The sequence below is a fragment of the Bombyx mori genome, chromosome 3, assembly GCF_030269925.1.
Source record: "Bombyx mori chromosome 3, ASM3026992v2".
In the NCBI taxonomy this organism is placed as follows: Eukaryota; Metazoa; Arthropoda; class Insecta; order Lepidoptera; family Bombycidae; genus Bombyx; species Bombyx mori.
Genome location: NC_085109.1, coordinates 5704474 through 5723723, shown reverse-complemented (window position 1 = coordinate 5723723; position 19250 = coordinate 5704474). Strand labels below are relative to the sequence as shown.

The 19250-nt window shown below is 34.8% G+C and overlaps 1 protein-coding gene across 1 annotated transcript; it reads right to left on the bottom strand.

Annotated features, from left to right (window-relative positions):
- Positions 1-517: 517 nt before the first annotated feature.
- On the bottom strand, positions 518-19010 carry LOC101743136 (uncharacterized). Its single transcript, XM_004931755.4, has 3 exons — positions 18751-19010; positions 4736-4921; positions 518-1740 (listed from the first exon to the last, which is right to left on the bottom strand). Exons 1-3 carry the CDS (start codon positions 18806-18808, stop codon positions 1535-1537), a joined length of 450 nt encoding a protein of 149 aa, XP_004931812.1. The 5' UTR covers positions 18809-19010; the 3' UTR covers positions 518-1534.
- Positions 19011-19250: the final 240 nt, after the last annotated feature.

Here is a 19250-nt window from a genome sequence, read left to right as displayed (position 1 = left end):
ATACTGCGTAATTACTGGTGGTAGGACGCTTTGTGAATTCGCACGGGTAGGTACCACCGCTCTGCCTATTTCTGCCGTGAAGTAGAAATGCGTTTCGGTTCAAAGGCTAGGACAGCCGTTGTACTGTAAAAACTGAGACCTTAGAACTCGTATCTCAAGGTAGGTGGCGGCGTTTACGTTATAGATGTCTATGAGCTCCGATAGCCACTTAACTCCAGGTGGGTCGTGAGCTCCATCTAAAAAATAAAAACATTTCACTATTAAAAGTGGTACTTGCCTGCGGGATTTGAAAACCAGCAAACTAGCATCGATCGATACTAGTACCTACATCGAGCGTCATATCCTTCAGGCTACGATTTCAAAAACAGGGCAAAGAAATGGCAATGAACTGTTTTGATGCGCCAATTTCTTATATATAATTAAAACTACAGCTGCATTTCGAAAAACGAAGACAATTTCATTAAGCAGGAATGGATATATATATATATATACATTTCATAGAATAAAAACCACATTATTTCGTAAATATCTTTATTCGAGATTAGATGCATTTAATTAACATTTTCATAAAAATGAGGTGGGTGAACGTATTTTCTCACAGAATATCATGTAACTAAGTATTTAATAAATTTAATGACAACATTCTAAGTTTTGGTCGCTTCGTTGCTCAAATGGTTAGTGATTTTATCCCGGTCAAATTTTTGTTAAAGTTTTTGCTGCTTGTGCGCGTTTCCGATACTTTAATGCACATACAGAAGAAAATCCTATCTTTGTGTGATTTAATGCGGAGTGCTTATCCGGTTTTCTTTGAGAAGATTAGTCGGTAACTACACTAAGAAAGTGCTGTTGTTAAAAGTAACTAGGTACTACAAAAAAAAAACTAAGTTTAAGTTACTGATAAATTTCTCTGAATATAAAATTAAAATAAAGAGAAATACCAAAAGCTCTAAAATCGTTAACAATTAAAACAGATGAAGAAAAAAGTATGTGCAGTTAGTTAGTTATAAAGAAGTGAAAAGAGGAAATATAATAAAGGGTATTTTTTTGCTTATTATCTACTATACCTACTTACATTTACGTTAACAGTAAATTATTTGAAATGAAAGTTACCGTTAAAAGTATGATTATCTATTAATAAAATGTACATCTTTAGTATCTACAAATTTGTATTTCGTTGGCTATTACTGTTGTCAATTATTATGCATTATTAATTGCGGTGGGCACATCTAGATGGGTTATTGTCCCACGTTATAGCTAAATACAATATTATAAAATACTTTGTACTATTCCAGATACATATCTTCAAAACCAAACCGTAAAGTATGAATGTAGCGAAACAATTCTAAAGTTAGTTGACTTTTAGGAGACTGGTGGTTTTGTAAATGATTTGCTTCAATAAGGTTCAGGTATGATGAGATTTTTTCAAACAGCTGATTACGTTAACAATGTTAGAATAGTGATATGAACAATTTTTATTTTTAAGGTTTTATTTGAAACAAAATTTAACATGTACGGTGGTGATAACGAATTGGATTTACTTCAACAAGAGGAGGCTGAGAGGTGCGAGCAATAGAGCGATCGTCCTGCCGATGGTAGCGGCTCCGTTGCATCCGTCGTAGTCACAGGTCTGACAGAAGAGATTCACTTCGTTTGCTTCGTTTCTGGAAGTAGGGCAACCGACTTCGAAGTCATCCTGGCGTTTCCAGGTGCAACCACGACTCACAACTAATTCACCATCAACTGAAAAGGAAAAGTAGCTTAACATTGCTAAATTTATATAAAACTAGCTGACCCGGCAGACTTCGTAGTGCCTCAATCGATAAATAAAAGACCTAAGCTTTTGTATAAAATAAACTTAAAACAAACAAAAGGAATCCGTCCGACGGGAGACACATCAAAGGGAAATCAAAATTGTTATTTTTATTTAATTTGGAGCATCTTCATATTTATTTACCTTTTAAACCTTCTCTGGACTTCCACAAATCATTCAAGACCAAAATTAGCCAAATCGGTCCAGCCGTTCTCGAGTTTTAGCGAGATTAACGAACAGAATTCATTTTTATATATATAGAAGAAGATAACATTATAATTTGCGTAATTACTGGTGGTAGGACCTCTTGTGAGTCCGCACGGGTTCATACCACCACCCTGCCTATTTTTGCCGTGAAGCAGTAATGCGTTTCGGTTTGAAAGGTGTGGCAGCCGTTGTAACAATACTGAGACTATAGAACTTATATCTCAAGGTGGGTGGCGCATTTACGTTGTAGATGTCTATCTATGGGCTCCGGTAACCACTTAACACCAGGTTGGCTGTGAGGTCGCCACCCATCTAAGCAATAAAAAAAAAAACGAAGAAAGAAAAAAAACTACATAAAAATTCAACGCATCGCAGAAGACCTTATTATGAATATACGTTAGGTAGATACGGAGTTAAAAGGGCGTGGGATGTGTAACAAATTGTAATCACGTCACTAATTAGCGCACGTTGAATAATGGTACAATAGAACAATAAGGTGGAACATAGATAACTAGCTACTATTGCTAGACGTTGGATAATAATATGTATGTCAAGCCATTATGATTAGCGTTTCTGGCTTATCTTCGTAAACATTATTGTTCAACAACAATAGTGAGGTGAAATTCAAGAGTTAGATAGTGAAGTGTTTATTCAACTATTTTCATATGTATGTGCTTGTAGACGGGCATTTTAAATACTATAGAACCAATCTCGACTCTGAGCGTTGCAATTTACCTAAGATTCACATTGTGAGTTTTTGCCCTAACTATTCTAATTTTCAGAGTGAAATTCTTTATTATGTCCATACATCAATCTACAGGGCTGACACAATATTATACTATATCCATGCTACAGTTTGATTTGACTTTGGTATACGGCCGATGGCCTATCTGATTAAAGGTTAACCCTTCCATAGGAAAGGTAGGCTTTGAATTTCCATGTTAACTCAAGACTTAAGAGAAGGGCTTACGATAGAAAATCGTGTGCGGATACTACTTCTTCTATATCGTTCCCTCACTAGTGAGGATCGCGACCACATGTGACGTTCTTCCACTGTGTTCGGTCATGGGTGGCATGGACCGCATGGTACAGACTACCATAATACTACTACTAATAACTTTACTACTTATAATTACTACTACTTTACTTACTATACTACTTACTAATTGGAAATTATGATGTAAGGTCTTTTATTAACAAGCATAAGTTTCATAAACTGGTTGTTTGTTTATGGGTCGTCTATGCGCCTCATTTGCTTTTTGTAGTATCACTAATTAAGCAGATGCATTACTTTAAATGAAGACAAAACTCACAAATATCCGCAATTACTGTTTTATTTGACCACATTTTAGTGTGTATTTGAATGGGGTCATTTCGTAAATAATTTGATTATCTTTCTTTTTTATACGCCGTTCAAGACTACTTACTGGTCATATTTAAATAAAGCCGTTACATTAATTTGTTTGAAATAGCTTTTTAAATAAATAAAAAAGTGCGTGCGTACAAAGTACACATGTCAGAAGTGAAACTTTTTTGGCGAACTAATTTATAAGTCTTTCTTATATTTATACAAATCTAAAACTTCAGATTTCTGAGATTTAGAGGAAGGGAAAAAGGAAGATATGTTCCCGCCAAAAGTCTGTCAAATGTCAATCTCAAACCTCAGTGTTGACAGTTACATTATGTTTAGATTTCTAAATTGTAAATGACTAATATTTTGCCAATTGAATTGACTTATTTAATTTCATGCTATTTGATTAATGTTCCAAATTCTTTCATTTCATTCCAATTCCTATTAACATTTTTCACAAAAAAATTATAAAATATTAGGCTGTATGGTATGATACATTTGCCTTTCCAGTTGGAAAAATACAACAACTACTACTACTGACATTTGACAAGTACTTAATTTCAATAGTAGTTTGATGTCACTTCCGTTGCATACCTGCGTGACGTTCTGTAAAAATTCTAACCCCATGCGCCTAAAGAAGTTTCGCTTCAAAATATGTTTTTAATGCTTAACTTTTCGACGCAACTGTACTAGGGTTATTAATTCATAATCGATATTTTGTTAGGTGAATAATAAATTATTTGGAGTTTAATCTACTATTACTACGCGCCTCCTTTAAATTTAAGTCATAATTTACTTCAATCATTGAGTATAATTTATCTACGTAGAACGTTTGACTAGAAAATACACATTTATCTTTTTATCGGCAGTCATAGATAATTTTTTTTTTATTGCTTAGGTAGTTGGACGAGCACACAGTCCACCTGGTGTTAAGTGGTTACTGGAGCCCATAGACATCTACGACGTAAATGCGCCACCCACCTTGAGATATAAGTTATAAAGTCTCAAGTATAGTTACAACGGCTGCCCCACCCTTCAAACCGAAACGCATTACTGCTTCACGGCAGAAATAGGCAGGGTGGTGGTACCTACCCGCGCGGACTCTCAAGAGGTCCTGCCACCAGTAATTACGCAAATTATAATTTTGCGGGTTTGATTTTTATTACACGATGTTATTCCTTCACCGTGGAAGTCAATCGTGAACATTTGTTGAGTACATATTTCATTAGAAAAATTGGTACCCGCCTGAGATTCGAACACCGGTGCATCGCTCAACACGAATGCACCGGACGTCTTATCCTTTAGGCCACGACGACTCTCAAGACACATAATGTCGGCAGTATCTGAATGCAATGCTATCTACTTACTGTATTTCTTTTCTTTCTTGCATACAGACTTCGAAGCTGTCAAATAAGGAAAGGTAGCTCCAGCATTCTTGTCGCAGTTTTCGAGGCGGAACAAATAAGAATTCCCGGTGTCGATACGGATATTAAAAGGATCGTTGCACAGCGGATTCACGTTAGACGAACACGCCCAACAATTCACTGGTTCACCTGGAATAAGTGAAAATATTGATTTAATTTTTTATTTATGAAACAGACAAAAAACCCGGGTTTTGTGTTCGTAAGAGGAGATATTTTTTATTAGGTATATACATGGATGAATAAGCTTACGATCTAGCCATAAGTGGGTACGAGAGACAGATGTCTAGACGACTAGATGAATACCTCCCCATTCCCACCAAAAAACATGACATTTCAAGCCCGAACGGATGACTGCTATGCGGCCGAACTTTTTTTTGTCCTTCCTATTGGTTAGTTGCCTAAGGGGCTATTCCAGCCACGCCCGTTCAGGTAGGTGAGCTCACGGGCTCAACCTGAGAGTATTTGCTAACACTAGCCCTAGCAAGAGCTGACCTTCTCAGAATCTACCACTGGATCGCAATCGCGACCTACCGAGAAGATCAGGCAGAACACCCTACCGCCACGCGAACAGTTACTACAAATAATAGGTTGGGGAAAAAGTCTTTTCGCATTAGAGTATGTATGAACTTGTAATAAAATCTCTTTGGCTATACTATTTGTATCTGGCTGGTTTTGGTATCATTAAAAGTTTAAATTTTAAAGTAGATAATTCCAAATTCAAATTAGGAAAATGTGTGATTTTTATTCATTTTTCGTACATACTGTCAAGATGAGTGAATCTAATGAAGAAATTCGATACATTTTAAAATTTTACTACAAAAAAGTTAAAAATGCAACGCAAGCCGCGAAAAAACTTTGCGATGTTTATAGACCTAGTGTGCAGTGTCTGTGAGAGTAGCACAAATTTGGTTTAAGCGTCGCTGTGGTCGCCCTATTACGGATAAAATGGATGCCATTTTTGAAAAAGTAGAGAGAGCAAGATCGGCATATCATTAGTTACGACGTAGCTAAAGAATTTCCTGGCTGAGCCTTTGCTCGCCCACCTGTCCTGGTGAAACTGGAAAGGCCTCCGGGCCACCAGTAATCCTTCAATCATAAAAAAAAAGCTAAAGTTTTGGGAATTGACTACAAAACAGCTTTGGCGCATTTGAATGTAGTTTTCGTGTTTGTTTTTTCACATATCTTATTTAAATTGGTGTCAACTAATGATTCACAGTAACGTTACACGTTTGTCACAATAATAGTCACAAAGAACACGTATTATTCGTACGGTATCCATTAAGTCGTTCAATTGTTTACTAATACTGGAATGAGTAATCGAACGATGCATGTAGCGTAGAAACGTTTTTTCCAAGCTTCTTAGAAAAATGTGAAATAATTTTATTGAAAGTGTGTTTTAAAAATGAGTCCGTACCTATTTTTTTTTTTTTTTATTGCCCTTGTAGGCAGACGAGCATACGGCCCACCTGATGGTGAGTGGTTACCGTCGCCCATGGACTTCAGCAATGCCAGGGGCAGAGCCAAGCCGCTGCCTACCGTTTAATACTCTCCACAAGCCTCGTTTGAAGAAGGACATGTCATAGGACATGGACATAGGACATGTCAAGGACCTAACGAATATAACTCCAGTTTGTTGTATGGATTTTGATATTTATGCATATCTACACGCGTCTATTCTAACATATTATTAAAGGATTGAGAAAAATGAACAAAACATTGCATTGTTTTCAATTTATTGATTGAGGAAATGTTTTTTTTTTTCCTTAACAACGATAACATTTTTTGCACGGCCTACCTCGACAGAGGTTTGGTCGGAACCAGGAAAAGTGTTGTGTTTTTTAATGTTCTCGATAGCGTAAAAGTTTACTCGATTTTTTATGCAGGTGGAACAGCGCCCCTAGCGGCAAACCTAGGCAAACGCTCCAAGTCCATACGAATTTCAGTTAACTTTTACGCTATCGAGAACGTTAATAAAAACTCGCACTAAGCACACTGAATGAAGGTTCTCACTTATGTGTCTGACAAGCATACGACTCGTGAAAAGCCAATAAAATACTAAGTTAGAATTCTGTTTTATTTATTTTATTTACTTACAATAAGATTAGAACGGTGTAGTAAATTACACAATCAAACAATCACACTCAAGCCACACATACCTTTAAAATATACATCTAAAAGGTTATATTTGATTGCTCAGATACAGATTACACGAATCAATCAATACACTGGCTTATGTCAACCGAAGCGGTGACGTGGACAGCTACCTTTTAAAATCTTAGTACTTTTTGTGGAATCCGGAAGAATAAGATTGTGTGAATTGTTTTAATTTGCATATTTAGCGTTTCATCAGAATTGTACAATGACGGGTATAATGAAGCATTTGTTATCTGCGAACGCATACAAGTGTAGAATAAATTAAGAAAATTAAGGCATGATACGACTCGGGTTTTCCTAAAAACTCCGTTGAACTCAATAAATTTCCAAATTCCTAATAGTTATCCAATTATAATTGTAAATAGACATGCTTTAACAAAAACTGACTTCAAATAGAAAAAAAAAAAGATATTCCAAAACAAATTAATATGCACTAAAACCAATAATCATCGAAATCGGTTGGCGTGATATTGACTTATTTATTTATTTGTCGAGCACGTACTTAATGCAAATTTAAGACTTATGTGGTTTTCTCACAGATACCATTATCAGAACTGGACTAAAAAAAAAAAAAAAAACCTTAAAAATCGATTCACCCACTCAAAAGTTATGAGGTAACAAACATAAAAAAAACATACAGTCGAATTGAGAACCTTTTCCTTTTTTGAAGTCGGTTAAAAATGCGTTGACACCAATAAAAAACTAATCATTCTAAACGTATTTGTGTAGAAAAATTGATCAGTCAGTCAATTAATTTCAAAAACAATATCATAATTCTTCACGATAACATCCTGGGAATACTAACTGTATATTAGTCGTAAGTAGTTCCTACAATGAATGGCAATGATAACAATTAACATGAAACGTTCGTCCCACGGTAGGTAAAGTAGGCGTGCTTATTCTAGAACTATCTACTTATTAATTGGCATTGTTATTGTCAACTGCGCACGAGGCACGTGTGCGTCTGGCATGTAATAACGCTTCAGTAATGATTTAAAAAAAAACGTAGTCGAGTCAAAACTGTTATTTGTGAATTTTAGTTATCTTTTGTTCGATCATTATAATGTTAAAAAAAAAACATTAAAATAGATAATGGTTATTACGGCGAAAAAGTTTTCTTATTAATTTTATTAGTTAATTTTTATTATTTAAGTTTTATTAGTTAATTTAGTTAATTTTAAAGACTTTGTTATGTATACTACTCAATTTAAATTTTCAAAATATATAAAGTTTTAAATCGTTGAGATCGCTCAGCGAGTATATGCTGACCTTCGATGGTACCAGCTTACACAACATTCGTGCATTGAGCAAAGGAAAATGTTATACTCAAAGCCGGTTCTACACAGAATCTACTACGCAGTTGCGCACTTCTAAACTGTATTAAGTATTTGCTTGCCTTTATGATGAAAAATTCAAATAGTGGAAACTTTACATTTATTAGCTAAATGGTCCGCAGTAACCACATGTTACGCTAAATAAAGCGGTAATTTTAGCGGTAGGCAGCGGCTTGGCTCTGCCCCTGGCATTGCTGAAGTCCATGGGCGACGGTAACCACTCACCATCAGGTGGGCCGTATGCTCGTCTGCCTACAAGGGCAATAAAAAAAAAAAAAAAAAATAAAGGATTCTTCAAAATGATCCTTCCAAACCATAATAACGTCAAAGAATAAGAATTCTCCCAAGAAACTTTACATCTTTGATATATTTAAATTTTACTGGCCACTTTTTTATTTTTTTTATTGCTTAGATGGGTGGACGAGCTCATAGCCCACCTGGTGTTAAGTGGTTACAAGAGCCCACAGGACATCTACGAAGTAAATGCGCCACCCACCTTGAGATGTAAGTTCTAAGGTCTCGAGTATAATTACAACGGCTGCCCAAGCCTTCAAACCGAAACGCATTACTGCTTCACGGCAGAAATAGGCGGGGTGGTGGTACCTAACCGCGCGGGCTCTCAAGAGTTTCTACCACCAGTAATTACGCAAATTAAATTTTAAATTACAAATTCACTTATATTGAAAACAGATATACCTATTCACGTGGTAGATCTGACCACTCACGTGACGCTTCCATGTTCGATGCATCTACCGACGATTAAAGATAAAAAAGAATATTGAAGATATAGATAAAAAAGAATGTTGAATCGATTTTACCAATAAGGGCATTACTATGTCATAAGTTAAAAACGAGTTGTACCAATTCTAATGTACGACTTCCACGATGATGTAATAACATCGTATATCTAATAAAAATAAACTTGCGTGATAACCGGTACTAGGCCTTATTGCAAGCCCATAAGGATGTAGTCCCTGGACGTTATTACTGGGTTTGGGCTTGAAGGGTAGGTCTTTTATAATCCGGTTGAGCTTTTTCGACTTCATGCCTCTAGATGTGGCATTCACGTTGAGATGTCTATCGACTCAGGTAACCACTTCAACTTGGGTGGACCGCATGATCGACTACCCATGTGGAGCAATTATATCAAACACTACTATATTATAACACTAGTATTATATATATACCACACTGTTAAAGCTATCACTAAATTCAAACAGGAAAACAAACACGATACTATTTATTAAGAATTTTTTGCATTTATTATGTTACACCTAGTCATATTATGCTAAGAGTCTTAGGTATATCCACATGAATTCTGTTATAATTATTCATTGAACATTGCATTGTATACTGCTGGATCCAAGGTTGTTTTGTACGATCATCGTAAATAATGAGAAAGAAGTTAAGAGGAATGTCGTCACTCAGATTACAAAAGGCGAAATTTCATTAAACATGTGGTCGCCGGTAGTCGAAATTCGACTATAATTAATTGAAATTATAAGTTTGAACATTATCATGGTTCTATTGTCAAATACTATTATTTTACTTCTTATATTCACAGATTTCGCCAAGACAATATTATAGACAAATATAATTAAAGATAAACAATATTATCAAAATATAGTAATATAAATGTATACAATATAATCTATTCTCAATTTGACCACAGATTTTAAAGAATAACAAAGTTTAACAATAAACGAAGAGTATTTAAGCGTGTGTGTGTGTCGTTTCTTTTATTGATTTAATGTATTTTTAGTCATAATAAAAAAAAATGGCATTCTGCACTCCCTCTCTATATTCTCTATAAGTGTGGGAAATTACATACTCCTCCGTCCGCGCAATTTTCGTAAAAAATGTGGGTAGGTATATACCACTCATTTGTTTAAATAATACGGACGCCATTTATTCACGCGAACGCATCGAACAAGTAAAAACAAACCTTCAAAACTATGAAGGTTTGTTTTAATATAGATATAAACACTAACTAATAATCGCTGTTCGCTCCGACTATCGCGTTTATATGAAATACACGAATTTATCAAACTGTTCTCGTGCCACGTAGCTACACACAGGTTATTATGATGTAAAAAGCCACAAGCATTTATTTTTATTATCGTAAGTAAATACGAGCTGTGTCTCCACATTAGAGACGCGTAGATTTTATAAAAAACTAGCGACCCGCCCTCGCTTCGCTTCGGAAACATTAAAACACACATGAAACCAAAAAATAAAATAAAAAAAATATAAAAAAAAGTAGCCTATGTTCATCAGGGACAGTGTCGGCTTGTAATGGAAAAAGAATTTTTCAAATCGGTCCAGTAGTTTCGGAGCCTATTCGAAACAAACAAACAAACAAATCTTTCCTCTTTATAATATTAGTATAGATAAAGTCAATTCATTTCGGTTCAACACCATAGAAGAATAACTATCTAATAATCAAATAACATGGATTATATTAAAATTATTTAAAGGTTAACATACTATTATATGCTATTGTTTACTACTACTGGATCAATGAATGAAAACATTATAGGATTTCGTGGTGCAATGATTGCCGTCGTTTCCAAGTCCGAAGCCTTTTTGTCAATTTATACATGCGTTGAGTCAAATGATGATCTTAAAAAATATAGGTATAGTTTATTTTGCAAACGATTCATCTGAATTGCTGCAATCATAATAGAGATGAGCGTGTACAGTTACATAACAATTTCGTTTTATCAAGGTATGTCCACACATAAAACACTAATTCCTGTAATCATTCAAGTATCCTTGTCGTGCTTGGGCTAAAAATAAAAATGTTTATAAATGATTTAGTAGAAATACCAAAAATATAGGCACTCATTATACGACAACCCTAAAACTTATGATTTTTCACTGGGTGCGCCGCAATGTATCACATTTAAAATCCTAGTTCCTCGGACTCGTGTGACTCATATTCGCTTTACAAGGATCGTTCAAAAATCTCTACATACTAAACCATCAAGTGATTATGTTTAACTTAGCAAATGAGTGTAATGGAAAACAAACCTTTAAGTTAAGATAACATAAAGTACAATATTTTTTTGACCTTCATGTGACTGTCATCATACTATAAACTATACGAGTATAACGTTACGTTTGTCTTAGCCGTCAACTGTATGTACGAAGTACATTCATGAAGCCAAATAATAATTCTTTATTCATGGTCAATGTACTTACTTTAATTTCATGCATGACCATCAATTAATGCTAACTCAAAGACTATAGTCAATTAAAACAGAATTTGTTAATTACAAGTTAATGAGTTTCTCGGTTATCTTTAAATGTGTCAATTGTTCGATTTTTTGTATCTCCGTAAATATGTAGGAGAGTTCATGGTCTTTTTTTTAACGCTGGGGAATCTCACTTTACGGACACCCGGCTATGAGGAGTACTTACGGGCCGAGTTACGTCGGACTGCGGAGCCTCCAAAGTAGAAAAGCAAGAAGTTTTTTTATTTATTTTATTGCTTAAATGGGTGGACGAGCTCACAGCCCACCTGGTGTTAAGTGGTTACTGGAGCCCATAGACATCTGCAACGTAAATGCGCCACCCACCTTGAGATATAAGTTCTAAGATCTCAGTATAGTTACAACGGCTGCCCCACCCTTCAACTGCCCCCGCCCCGCATTACTGCTTCACGGCAGAAATAGGCAGGGTGGTGGTACCTACCCGTGCGGAGTCACAAGAGGTCCTACTACCAGTAAAAGACTTCTTCCTCTTTCATCCTACGAGACTAGGCCTTGAGAAAGACATATTGTTCACGGCCTGGTGTTAAGTGATATAAGATATTGAGAATATTGAGTTCGAAATCCTACATATTTGCATATCGGTTACACCAACCACCTTTCGAGCCGAAACACACGATGCATTTGCTGCAAAAATTTGCAAGACGTGCGGTCTCACAACAAACCTCAATAATTAATATTGAGGTTTAGTAGGGTACATCGTGGAGTACATCGACCACTGTGTAAGTATCTATCGCAATATTTCATCAATTTTCTTTTTAGATCTTTAGAGATCAATTTTCTTTTTATTGTTTGATATACAATGTATAGTACCTACACAGGTAAAGATACTTTTATATCAAATTTATTAGTCGTGTAGATTTCGTGGCGTTGTGTTCGGAAATGGGTCACCAGGTCGGATCGACGCCCTGTTGGAATTGCGAAGCTAAGTTTGAAGGAAAATAATTGATAGTACTTATGCTTATCGTATTTTCATCGATTTCCTTGAGCCTTAGACTAATTTTAACCTCACCACAATAACTGTAAAGCATTTGATACTTCGGAAATAGTTTAGTGACAATAAAAATACGTGATTAAGCCGTAATTTTTTTGAAGTGAAAACTTCTTTAGAATCGTTATGATTTCAAACCGGATGCAACGGAAAAAACGACAGGTAAGAGACACAAATACAAAAGAATGAGACAGAAATATACATACTATTTAATACAGCGCCATCTGTGAGATTTTTTAATACTAACGTGTGTATGAAAGCTCTTGTAGTGAATTTTAATTTAGGATTATACGTGAAATTAAAATATCAATTCACAGAGGGCGCTACCTTACAATTATTTACTAATGACAAAATTTTACATATACTTAAGACGTTTAGGAAAATTTTATTTTAATTTTGGAAGGTTTCACTTCTACCACGTGTGAATTGCACACATGTATTTTTTTTTTTCTATTAGTATCCGGGTATTTTTTATTGTATCTTGTAGCCGAGCGAACTAAGATTAGCTCACACCAATGTTTTTTCTATTGATAGCAAAGTCAGTGCAAGAGATTTACACGGTATAACAATGTCGAGGAAGGCCGTAAATCATCTATAAAAACAATCTTGTGAGCACACCCAGTGACCTTAGTGCCTCTCGCCATGGTCGCAATGAATACGCAAATAGTCTGTGTTGCGCACAAAATACGGTTGAATTTGCTGTACAGTTGACGGGGTTGTGATGTCATCGCTGTTTCCTTTAGTATTTAGGGACCACCATAAACCATGACATCATTTTATATGTGCGTTCGTATATATAGATATAATGAACGGAAACCTAGTTCCGATATTAAATACTTACTATACTGTACTGGTGGTAGGACCTCTTGTGAGTCCGCGCGGGTAGGTACCACCACCCTGCCTATTTCAGCCGTGAAGCAGTAATGCGTTTCGGTTTGAAAGGTGGGGCAGCCGTTGTAACTATACTGAGACCTTAGAACTTATCTCAAGGTGGGTGGCGCATTTACGTTGTAGATGTCTATGGGCTCCAGTAACCACTTAGCACCAGTTGGGCTGTGAGCTCGTCCAACCATCTAAGGAATAAAATAAAAAAAACTTTCATGAGTTTTTATATGGACAAATGTGCATTCTAACTAATTTGATTTTTTTTTTATTTCACTTGTAGGCAGACGCGCATACGGCCCACCTGATGGTGAGTGGTTACCGTCGCCCATGGACTTTAGCAAAGCCAGAGGCAGAGCCAAGCCGCTGCCTACCGATCGTAATAAAAATGAAAATTTTGGCAATGTTCTACTTTATTATATCACCATGTCTTTCACATCATGTCAGTTTGTGTGGTGATCTAAAGTATTTGAACTTTAAATACTGTTTTGAAGGTATCTGTAAGCGATTTATACTGTTTTATTTACTTTATCTTTCTACTTAATTTTTCGAGATAGACATATTATGACTTTCAGTAACACAACATCTTAGCACCAGATGACCAGCAAGTTCTTGTACCAAACTTGAGCAATATAAATTGTTGGCAAAAATCAAGTAAATTTTTATTTCATCACCCGTTCACGTGACGGGTCTTATTTGTTTTTCAATAATTTGTCATTGTATTGACTGACTCACCGTATGTATTTAGATAAGGTTAGTTTCGTATAGCACTATTAATCACGTGAACTCATTGCCCACAACAATCGGACCCGTCGGTACCTTTATAATATTGTACCGGAGTTTGGCAGACTACCTCACGAAATTTGTTTGCAACGCGAAAAATACGCGTCATCGTTCCAAAGAAAAGATCGCTTGTATATACAATGAAATAGCGTTGATGAAGCAAAAGTATTTTCAATATTCGAATCTTTTAGAACAGGGTCAGCTTATGAAGCAGAAAAAAATACTAAATAATCACCTAAAGCCGCTTTTAAAATCAAATGTGACCAAAACTTTTTAATATATGACATTTTTTTCTTTTTAAGACATCCACATAACTGAGCTAAACATTTAATTATTACTCTCTTAACCACGGGTAATAGAATAGATATGAACAAGATTACTAGCAAGCACTCTGAATAATATTTAACTTTATGTATTTAACTATAATTTTAATGTATCCTATTATGAGTGAATTGTATGTTCTTATGAGTAATAAATATTATTTAAACTTAACGCCTGGACAGTAGAGTTAGGTGACTTGGATCCTTGTGGCCTATTGACATTACTAACTAAGGTCAGGGATCTAGAGAACCAGCCCACTTAATCTACCCTATTAACTATACGGATGATTCGGTAAATTAGTTTGATTGGGCTGTTTGAACATTAAAATCGTTGTAAGAAATAAAAATTTAAATTAAGGCAAACATTACGCATCAAATGTTACAAACTGCGAATTGTTTTTTAATAACAATTGAGTTTTTAGTTTTGTTATTTTCCTCACGAACCTCCTTGGGTACGAAAATTCCGAAGCCCGTTATTGTATTTTTATGTTTAATCATAACAATTCGGTTTTTTTTTCTTTATCGTTCCCACACGTGGACGACCTCACAGCCCACATGGTGTTAAGTGGTTACTGGAGCCCATATACATCTACAACGTAAATGCGCCACCCGCCTTGAGATATAAGTTCTGAGGTCTCAGTATAGTTACAATGGCTACCCCACCTTTCAAGCCGAAACGCATTACTGCTTCACGACAGAAATAGACGGGGTGGTGGTACCTACCCGTGCGGACTCACAAGAGGTCCTACCACCAGTAATAAAATAAAATCGATAATGACATCTCCGAAAACTTCTTTTTATAACACAGAAACTCTTCGGCAGTGGAGTGGATGTAGGTGTAATAAATAAATCCCCAAACGAACTAGTGGTTCAAGTGATAACATTTGAAGAAATTATCATAACAGACCGTACACTCGAAATTGATGACAGGGGCCAACAAGGTCATTGTCCTGTAAATGGAACCAAATTCTCATAGAAATCTATCAATAACTACTAATGGCGTGCTTTGCCATCGCTTCGTCACGAATACAATAGCTGTGGTCATCCTGGGTAGTTAAGTTTTTTTTTTTTTCTATCAATAGTTTCTCAATATAACATGCGGGTCTTGGATGACTATCAATTCTCGGACACATTATAGGGGTTGAATGTTTGCTTATTAAATTAATTCAATGTTGTAATTCATGTAAGTTGATATTTCGTAACTTATAATTGAGTCGACTATTATCAAAGCCGGCAATGTGACTTTTGGACAATTATTGGTAAATCAGAAAAACGAATTATTGACTTTGTATTCCATTGGCAGTCACAAAACTCTTCTGAACGACATCTTAGATAAATAACAGGTTAAGTATTAACCTTTATTTAATGCAGGTTTTGAACCGTATTCTTTGAAGGAGAGGAGAGAGAATCTGTATTGACATATCAATAACATTTTTTTGTCCAAATGCACAGATTGCCACCTTTGATAATAGACGACTCAATTAGAGTCTTATATTTGACGCTGGCTAGTATGAAAACGACTTAAACTTAACCTAACTGGGATGAGCCGTGGCTAATTCATAGTGTCTTAACGGTGAGCAATCGTGAAAACATTAAAATTTTGGTCCGTTTCGGGACACTCATCCACGACCGTAAATTGGTAATAACGTCTCATGCCAGTATTTTCAGACAAATTACAGATTGGTCGAACAGAACTGATCAAAAACGTTTTCCTTAATCAAATTTTATTTTTACGTGTATATTTATTTATTTTTATACATAAAATAATAATATCTATTCATTTAAGTCAGCATTTTTTTGTATGTTGATATCTATGTAAAATGCATCCATTACTTTAACTTAGATGAATCTTGTGCAGCTGATGGTTGTCCGGAAAAGTTCGCTCTTATCGATTAGACCGTTTTGTGTACATTTTTGAATTTGATGTTTTTTTAATTAGTGTACAATGAAGCATACTCGCTGAATCAATGAATCTAATCAAGTAATAAATTTTTAACAATTTATATTTATACATTAATGTCTAAAATTTAATTCTAGTTTAAAACTCTTTTTACGTTTTAATCTCATGTTTTTTTACTATTATTATATTATATCCGAAGTTTTAAATACTTTACAATTTCCATGGTCACTGGACTTTGACGACAGACGATATCCAAATTAAATCGCAAAGAGCAGTTTCTTAATGTCTACGACTCGCCGAAATAAAAATAAAATACCTGAGTTAAAATATATATACCTACCTACTTTATTACAATTTTAATATATTCGAGATGAAACTATAATATTCTATTGTTGCAAAGCCGGTTTTAGAGTATAAATGATTGCCTAATAATAAGACGTCATGGAAATTTCTGGATATGTTTTGTAATGCTAATAAAGAAATTTTTTTTCATTTAAACAAACCAAAAATAGAAATTACATATTTAAAACATTTTTTTGCCTTTCGTGATGATTTTACGATATACTTTAAATAATTGATTAATCACCTAGAGAAATAAAATACTGGACATACCTAAATAAAATAATTATTTTACAATTCACATCTGCGTTTTCACGTAAGAAAATAAATTTCACTCCTAGCTATTGTAGCATCAATACATGTTGATTGTCTATCATTAGACATTACAAGTGCCTATTTTCGATGTATACTTAAATGATTATAATAAACGCGTGTATCTAGATTACGTAACGTAAAAAAACTAGCAAACTTATTATTTTTAATCATATTTGTAGAACATTAGAAAGCTGCACGAAATTTTGTACTTGGGTACATAATCTAAAGGGCATTTAAAAGTGTGTCAAACTATAAAGTGAAAAGTGAAAGCGGAAACAACATACATACATAATCTAAGCTATTTGTGAACGCACGTCGTGCTGGCTGGAATGAAAGTTTCGTTCACATTAAAATTTAAACAAATACGAATGTAGAATATTTTATTTTCTATTTTGGCAATAATTACATCCTAATAGCGAATAGGCAATAAAAACTTTAAACTAGATACGTAAGACGTTTTACTTTCTAAACAAAATTCTTAAACTCGTGTAATAACATCATAAATATATTATTATTAATTTGGGGAGGCTTAACGATGGAAGGAAGATCTTCCACCGAGCGGGTGATATTTGCTCGGTAGACCGACGCGACGGTCCGTATGTTGTTGTTCGGAACTTGTATATATGCAAGCTTGTCTTGAAAATGTAATTGAGATTCAGGCATCTGTCAAATATCTTGCGTTGTATGATGGCTACCCGCCACAGCTCTGTGAATATTTTCTTTTTTCAAACGAAATACTAAGAATCCATTTTAAACTGGTTCCAAAATAATGGATGGACGTTGCTAGTCGCGCTACGTAATTTTTCATTATTTGAAATCAGAATCGTAGATGAGTGAGAGAAATATTGACGTGCAACACGCATTGACAACGCGCAGACAATTGTTTAGTTATGTTCAAGGACCTGTAGTTTTTTACATAATAGGCTTAAATCACGCTTTTCAACTGAAGATTATGTTTCCGTTTAAGATAGTTACAACGATTACTGTTGTCTTATTTGAATAAACATAACTTTCATTGGTCCTTCTCTACCAAATCATTTTTTTAATCGAACGCTGGCTGGATGTTAATATTATTACTCCATTTATTATATTATTCTGCAAAAGAAACTAAAAAAAAATTACTAGCAGACGTTACATTACCATAACTATTGTACGATTTTGATTGTTATGTTCCCGCCATAAATTTAAAATCACTAATAGGTATGTAGCCCTCTTCACCTCCCCGAGTAATAGAGGAGCCCGCCAAAACAGAATTATTTTAGAACCATAATTTAGTAGGCGTGGAGATTTTAATTTTTATTGTAATTAACAGTTAACATTAAGAGTACTATCATCATTTAGTTGCAAGTTTACCAGAGGAAACTGGTTTTGGGTAAATAGCAAAAGTCAATAATACCTTAGAGTGACGTAAAAAGTCAACACTATTATTAATACTACTACATTTTGTCAAAACGATATAATATCTAGGTATTTAACAATCAGCTAATATATTCATTCACTTTTAATCACACATCTATGCATATTGTTATTTAAAAAAAGTGAAGTGGTGTAATGTTTATTTTTGTATCAAAAACCAGTTCACAAACAAGCAAAATAAAAAAAATACTTTTAAAGTGCAGACCAAAAAATACGTAAATAATAATTAAAATACTTTAATTCATTACTTACTGTCCTTCACGAATAGCGCAAGAAGCAAAACGGGCACAAGAAACGATAGTTTTGCCATTATGATGCACAATAAACTCACTAGGTTATCTGAAAACACGAGAGACGTCTATCGTTTGCACGAAATTGCGAACGAATGACCGAAACGAGTGATCCAGTTGGCTGAGTCTGAATGCCGACCGCAGTCGCTTCAATCGCTTTGGTTCGCTATCGTTCTAGTGATAGTGACTCGGTGAGTAGCATAGCATCGCGCTTTCAGCCAGTGCGTAAATATTCCACTATTTAGCGGCAAAAACGCTGCGTTACATATTATCGTCTTCTCGCATTAGAACTGTATAATCTCAAAACTTACAAATTTTAAAGGAGTTAAAGGTTTAACATGTGATATTTTTAATAGTAATCATCTTTGCAACGTTTATTTTTTATTTTTTACCAGTTATATTAACTGTCTTTTAAAGTAAGATAAAATTATGTATTAATTTTGTTAGTAGTAGTCAAAACAT

What these genes read in the sequence shown, in the direction of transcription:
- LOC101743136 (XM_004931755.4), bottom strand. Translation starts at nt 18,808, where the DNA reads ATGGCAAAACTATCGTTTCTTGTGCCCGTTTTGCTTCTTGCGCTATTC. An exon ending in TGCGCTATTCGTGAAGGACA is followed by an intron (nt 4,922 to 18,750) that starts GTAAGTAATGAA and finishes CACTTATTCCAG; the next exon opens with GTGAACCAGTGAATTGTTGG. An exon ending in CAAGAAAGAAAAGAAATACA is followed by an intron (nt 1,741 to 4,735) that starts GTAAGTAGATAG and finishes TTTCCTTTTCAG; the next exon opens with TTGATGGTGAATTAGTTGTG.